The 7,509-nt window shown below is 31.0% G+C and overlaps 1 protein-coding gene across 1 annotated transcript; it reads left to right on the top strand.

Annotated features, from left to right (window-relative positions):
* Nucleotides 1-3,350: 3,350 nt before the first annotated feature.
* LOC107895595 (receptor-like protein EIX2) lies at nt 3,351-6,099 on the top strand. Its single transcript, XM_041078554.1, has 4 exons — nt 3,351-4,067; nt 4,193-5,002; nt 5,095-5,885; nt 6,012-6,099. Exons 1-4 carry the CDS (start codon nt 3,351-3,353, stop codon nt 6,097-6,099), a joined length of 2,406 nt encoding a protein of 801 aa, XP_040934488.1.
* The last annotated feature ends 1,410 nt before the right edge of the window (nt 6,100-7,509 follow it).

Consider the following 7,509-nt stretch of genomic DNA (forward strand, 5'->3'; position numbering starts at 1 on the left):
CCATGAAGTGTAGTACATAGTTAACACTCTCCAAACACAACCAACATATCTCGTTGAATGGAGTTAACCTTAACATTCCCTTATCTCTCTAACATGTCCTGGGGCCTTAACACCCAAACATAAACATATAGGTGAGTACTCACAATCCTATTGCATGACAATGATATCCAATGGTTCCAAAAGGTCACAATGCCAACATATCCAGTCATAAACTTATATACTTATTGTTTTATGCACATGTCCACGTATCATATAACAGATATTCATAACACTTTCATATTCACTTCTTATGGACTTTTCAAGTTCTTACATAATGCTCAAAGAACCATATCATATAGATTTCATACGTGCGCATAAAAGCAGCAAGTCTCATATCATATTCTGACATAATCTCATATCATATACAAAGATTCCACAACATATGTCATGTATTATATCACATGAGCATGATTTGCAAAATAATATTAGATTGAGTAAGAGAACTTACACACGTAACTTAGGATAGGTGTTTAGGCTAATCTAAGCTCCCATTAACTTGATGAATTGTTCCTAAAAGCAGAAATTCCAAATCACTCATCGGATCTCTTTCGTTTGATTGTCAAAGGCTAGATAAGCTTTTTCTTGCCCTTCAATTTGCTCGTGGAGGTTCTCATTGGATTTGACACTTTTCATAAATATTAAACACATTATGAACTCATCATTTAGAGTATTAATCACATTCAGACAATGGCAAAATCGCAGATCTAAGTTTCCTCTTCCTATTATCGAAATTTAACTAGTTTTACCTAAATAAGAGATTTCCTTGCTCAATTTTCGTTTCTAATCCCTAAACATGTTTCTAAACATCCTAATTATCATATTACTAAATAAATAAGTCAATAATTTCATCTAATTTCTTGGATTTAATTTTTCTTAAAAATTGATCAAGCATGAACATTCAAAGAAGGAAAAATCTCAATTCTTTAAAATTCTTTAACTATCTATTAAATTGAGTTAAAAAACCTTCTAATTTGTTCAAAATAAGTTGAAAACCAATTTAAAACAGCAAGTTAACTTAATATTTCGAGTTTTACCCTTTTAAGCCAAACTTTAGTTTAAAAGCTTTAGATTTAATGAGACCTCATAACAATTTATCGAATCTCAAATTGTAAAAATAACAAGCTTAGATTTATCAATAAGAATCAAAATATTACCTCAATTTGAGAAGAATGATGAAGTGTAGATATAATTCCGTGAAAAAACGTTTAAAGAAAAATGAAGAAATTGATTAAGAAATCAAGGTTTTCTTTAAAATTGGAAGATGATTTGGCATTTGGAATGTGGGAAAATCTGATTTGTTTGGTTAATTTAAGAGTAAAAGCTTTGATTTGTGTTTTAGGAAATTTTCAAATGGAAAATGTGAGGAAAGGAATAGACTTGGGTGGTCTTAAATAAACAACAAATTTTTAAAATTCGGGTCATTGCCCTTTAGGCCACTTTTAGTTTTAACCCTTTTCAAATCAGTCCTTTAATTCAAATTAAAATTCATTTCTTTAATTATTTTCAAGCCCGATTTCATTTTTAAAATCCATTTTAAAATAATTAATAACTGAACATTTAATCTTAATTTCCCAACCTAAATTTTTAGACTCAATTATTTTATAATATTTTATTTAATTATAAAATCACCTCTAACCTAATTTTGGTATCCTAATCAAATATCTGGTCTACTAACCTAATTCTACTAATTCAATTTTTGGAATGTGACATTAAGAAGTAATAGTCTATAGATAAGTGGGAGAAATTATGAGAAAATAGAGAGGGAAGGAAAGAAACTTACCACTACTACGGATGGGATTGTGGGAAAGAAAGAACAATAAATTTGTTCAAATCTTGGAGTATTTTTAGGGACTGATAGAATTTTAAGGTTTAGAGTAAATTATTGCAAAGGCAGTGGTGAGAGTTCCTAGGGAAGTTTTAAAATTAAATTTTAAAAGTTAAATCTAAATAATAGATATAAAGAAAAGTAATTTTGTTAATATTTTGGAATGAGTTTATCTTAAACTCAATCCAATGCACCTCAAATTCAATTTAATATCCAACCGGATGGAATTAAAATCCTTAGGATGTACTTTTCCTTGAAAATCAATAGTGGAAGTGCTATCACATCCAAAGTGGTCATTAGAATTGTTTATTTGGTGTTTGTGGAAATAAATTGACTTTATAGATACTATTCTTGTTTCCACCTCATTTCACATTTTACAATTGTTTATTTCATCTTTGACTACACTTTTTACACATTATTCTTTTATCTTTTTCTCATTTTGTGTTCCATATTTTACAGTTATTTGTGTCGGGTAAATTCGTCGAACATATAAATTTTACGTAAAAAAATTCATCAAGCAAAATAAAATATCATAGGTAAAAGGAGATTTCACTAATAAAAGAAAATTACAAGATAGAGAAAAAAAACTGAAACTTCGAAAAGAAACTTTCTCAAATTGAAATAACTATGTTATTTTTTGTATCTCGGTCCTGGTAGTTCTAAAGTGATTTATATAGGCTACATGTTACTTGGTGCTCACTGAATCTAGATACACTTTAGATACTAATTTATACAATATACTATTAAATGCTTAGGATATAATTAGGAAATAATCTCAAAATTATCATCCGAAGAACCAGCTGCATATTTTCATATCTCATCACGTTTTTGGGACAAAAATTTTCTTCTCGTTGTGACATCGACTGCTTATCGCGTTGTCGTGTTTTACGATGTTTGCAAGGTCACTCCTATTTTGGCCTGAAATATGAGATATATTCGATAATTTATTTGATGTTTGTGGAATTGACTGGACTTTGTAGACATTATTCCTTTTCTTTTTCTCACTTGATGTTTCATATTTTACAATTATTTATTTCATGTTTGTGGAATACTTTATTACATTAATCAAAAAACTTAATCAACTAATAAATATTGCCTATGGAGATTAATGAGTAAATGGAAATTAATTATCATCTTATGAATTATTATATAAATTGATTAAATTTAATTTTGTTGAGGGGAGGTTACAGAAAAATAAATTGTAAAAGGTGAAAAAAATTTGAAATGTATAACAATACGTAGATATATTGTTCTTTGTTAAAAAATCCAAAATCTATATATAAATCTATAAATTAATTATTAATGGATTTATCAGGTAAATAGATTAACATTTTAATACCAAAATAAATTGCTTAAATTTTCTCTAATTAATATTTATTACAAAATATATAATTTAAGCCAAAGAAATTTTGAATGTGCCTATAAGTACAAGTCTACTCCTTACTTTCATCCGCAAGTCCTTCGTTTTAGTTTTATAGTGTAAACTATGGCTATCATTATCATACTTCTCATCTTTCTCGCCAAGGTTGACGCTAACTTGAGCAATGGAATGAGCCTTAACTCCCATGCCGCTTGTCCTGAAAATGGAAAACAGGCACTTTTGAACTTCAAAAAAGGCTTCATAGATGAAGCAAATCGGATTGCTTCATGGGATCCTCATCATCATCCAGATTGTTGCAGGTGGTTTGGAGTAGTCTGTGACAATATGACTGGCCACATCCTCTCCCTCAACCTTTCAGTTCCTCCTTTGGATGAAGATAACTTGATATCTCGTCTGACGTCAAAACTCGAAGGTAAGATAAACCCTTGTTTGTCGAATTTGAAGCATTTAAGATTTTTGGATTTAAGCGGCAATCAATTCGAAGGCCTCCTGCCTTACCAGCTTGGGAATCTCTCAAACCTTCAATATCTCAATCTTGGAGATAATGGTTTATATGTTCAGAGTCTCCAATGGTTGTCTGGTCTTCCTTTACTGAAACATCTTGATTTGAGTTCAATGGATCTTAGCAGAGCTTCCAATTGGTTGCAACTGGTAAACACACTACTCCCTTCTCTGGAGGAATTGCATTTGTCACTGTGTCAACTTGTACCAGGACCTCCATTGCTAAATTTAAATTTGTCATCTCTTGCCATCCTTGACCTTTCCTACAACGATTTCTCAAATCAAATGGATCTTAGGTGGGTGTCTAAGCTTAACTCTCTAGTTCTTCTCAATCTTGGAGGAAATGGCCTTGATTGACCCATCCCTGATTTTCTTCGGAACATGACTTCCCTTAGACATCTAGATCTTTCACATAACTTTTCAATTCTTCCATACCTGAGTGACAGTACAATTTTAGCACCCTCCAGGTTCTCAGACTTTATGGTAATGAATTGCAAGGTGACATTTCTAGTGCCATTTTCAACATTAGAACTCTCAGTGAACTTGACCTGTCATGGAATGATCCTGAAGAGAAGCTTCCGAGAGCCGCGGGAAAGCTTTGTAAGTTGAGGTCAATCGATTTGTCAGGAATTAGATTGAATCAAGACATATCTCATATCTTTGAGATTCTGTCAGTCTGCTCTTCTCTTAGATTGGAGTCATTGGCCTTTTCAAGTTGTCAACTTTCTGGTCAACTGACTGACCAACTTGAGCATTTTAAAAATTTAAAAGAACTTTTTTTGGACAGTAATTCAATCTCTGGTCCTATTCCAACTTCTTTGGGGCAACTTGCAAATTTGGAATGGGTTGACATTGGCAATAATTTGCTGGAGAGTGTTGTTTCCGAAAAGCATTTTGCAAATCTTACTAAATTATGGGATTTTAGAGGGTCAAATAACTCATTGGTTTTAAGAGTCAATCCTAATTGGGTTCCTCCTTTCCAAATTCTTGATTTGGATTTAGGATCATGGCAAATAGGGCCATCTTTTCCCTTGTGGCTTCGTTCTCAAAAACATCTAGAATATCTAGACATCTCAAATTCAAGAATTTCAGACGTCATTCCTAGGTGGTTTTGGGGACTGTCAACCCAATTTAGAGATGGAAACCTCTCTAGAAACCAAATTTCTGGCCAGATTCAGTATCTACCTCAGAGTCAAGTTTACTTCTTCGTTGACCTTAGTTTCAATAATTTTAGCGGTCCGTTACCCCGAATCTCTGTGGGTCCCAACATGGGTCCTTTTTTTGCAGGCTTTGAAAGCTTTCCAATAATTATTTCTCGGGATCTCTTTTCCACTTTCTGTGCTATCAGGGGAATGACACATTGCCGATGGTGGCTCTTAGTCTTGCTAACAATCTTTTATCTGGAGAGATACCAGATTGTTGGATCAAGTGGCAATATTTGCGAGTCTTACGATTAGATGGGAACAGAGTCAGTGGTAAAATTCCAATCTCTATGGGGACTTTGACAAAACTTCAGTCGCTACATCTTCACAACAACAGGCTTCATGGAGAAATCCCTTTGTCACTGAAAAATTGCACAAATTTGGTTGCAATTAACTTCGGCGAAAATGAACTAAATGGACACATTCCAGGATGGATGGACCATAGCCTTCCAAATCTAATAATATTGATTCTTCGGTCAAACAAGTTCGGAGGTAACATACCGGACCATTTATGTGCTCTTTCTTCTCTCAAAATTTTGGACCTTTCCAATAGCCACCTCTTTGGGTGCATACCAAGATGTATAAGCAACTTCGCTGCCATGGTCAGAAGGAATGCTTCTAGGGAAAGAAGTATAATATATAATGCCAACATAGAAGATGTTTATGAATATGCTTCAGTTGTGATGAAAGGCCAATTTCTTGAATACGGCAACACTCTTAACTTGGTCAGACTTGTAGATCTCTCTCGTAACAATTTGTCAGGAGAGATTCCCCAAGAAGTGGTAAACCTCCAAGCTTTGCAAACGCTGAATTTGTCCCAGAATCACTTAACAGGAAAGATCCCTAAACTCATTGGTGCTATGATATTAATAGAAACTATGGATCTCTCTCAAAACCAGCTCACTGGTTCAATTCCTGAAAGCATATCAGGTATGACGTTTTTGAGCCACTTAAATTTTTGTCCTTTAACAATTTGACTGGCATCATACCCACAAGCACTCAGCTACAGAGCTTCAATGAATCATGTTATGCTGGTAACCATCTTTGTGGACCTCCATTAAAGGGCTGTAGAGGAAGTGGAAAGGAAACTGATGTCAAAAACAGAGCTAAAGGAATCAGAAAAGGACGTGAAATCAATTGGTTCTACGTAAGCATGCCACTAGGATTTGTTACTGGTTTTTGGTGCGTATTGGGGCCATTGGTGTTTGACAGAAGGTGGAGGATCACGTACTATCGGGTTTCGACAGAAATGTGGTGGAAAGCATACGATTTTGTGGGTAAATTTTAGTCTGGGTTAATACCTCTTTTACTCCTGTATTATAGTTAAATTATCATTTTGGTACTTGTATTACTTTTTTTTCTCAGTTTGATTTTGTACTCTATTTTAGTTATCAGTTTAGCCACTATACTTCATTTTGTATACTGCGAGACCCATCCATATATTTTCGGTATCCAAGGACACAATGTCACGAGTCAATAAAAGTAAACTTAAATATTAAAAAATATCAGAAATTTTTTTAAAACAGTATTAAAATTCCAAAAAATTATAAAGAATTTGGGAAAAAAGGCCTCAAAAATCATAAAACTTATAAAATTATTTTAAAAAATTTTCAAAAATTTTAAAATGATTTTCTAAGTATAAACTTAAAATTTTGAAAAGAAAAACTCGTTTTCTAGAATTCTAAGGTTATAATTTTATGAAAATTTTAAATAATTTACGATATTATTTAAAAGTTTTAGAGATTTTTTACATTTTTTATGAAGATATTTTCAAGCAAATATGAGTTTTTTTAGTTTAAAAATAGGATAAAGTTGTTTAAAAAAGGGTTAAAGATAACTTAATAAAAGAATTTCTAATGATTTTTTTTAACATTTTGAGAGTTATTTTACTTGAATTATGAGAGTATGAATGTTTTTTTTTTTCAAAAAAATTGACGAAATTAAATGTCTATTTGATTTGTTGATTTATGAATCTCTTTGACAATCTAATTTCATACATAGACATAAATTTTAATTAATCATTTTTTTCTCGAGTTGTACAAGGAGAATAATTCTTATACATTTCTAGAGGTATTATTTAATTACATCTATCTCAATTTTTTTTAAAAAAAATTATGGTATTTTTATTAAAAATTCAAATTTCTTTAAAAATATAAAATTTTCATTAAATATTCAAAAAATTCCTAAAATTTAAAAAACCATAAATTTATTTTAAAATTTCATAAAATTTTAAGATTTTTCTAAAAATACCTAGATTTCCAAACAAACAATTTTTTTTTAATTTTACGAAAAAATTTAAATTATTTAAAGATTTTCAAGGTTTTGCATACTTATAATTTATAATTATTATTATAATTTTCAAAATATAGATTGTGATTTTTTTTAAAAGTTTAATAATTTTTATGCTATAAGATTTTTTTGGGGGGGTTTCCAGAATTTTTATCAATTTTTATATTTAATGATTTTTTTTAATTTTCTTACTTTTTTTTAAATTTAAGATCCTTTTTTACTTTAATTGACAGGTGGTAACTTGTCATTTTCTGATTTAAATTTTTTTAATA

This window comes from Gossypium hirsutum, chromosome A10 (assembly GCF_007990345.1).
Source record: "Gossypium hirsutum isolate 1008001.06 chromosome A10, Gossypium_hirsutum_v2.1, whole genome shotgun sequence".
NCBI lineage: Eukaryota > Viridiplantae > Streptophyta > Magnoliopsida > Malvales > Malvaceae > Gossypium > Gossypium hirsutum.

Bases quoted from the DNA above. Each gene is read 5' to 3' on its own strand.
- LOC107895595 (XM_041078554.1), top strand. From the start codon at position 3,351: ATGGCTATCATTATCATACTTCTCATCTTTCTCGCCAAGGTTGACGCT. The intron at 4,068-4,192 runs GTTCTTCTCAAT...CCTGAGTGACAG, and splicing joins TGTCTAAGCTTAACTCTCTA to TACAATTTTAGCACCCTCCA. The intron at 5,003-5,094 runs GTGGGTCCCAAC...CTGTGCTATCAG, and splicing joins GTCCGTTACCCCGAATCTCT to GGGAATGACACATTGCCGAT.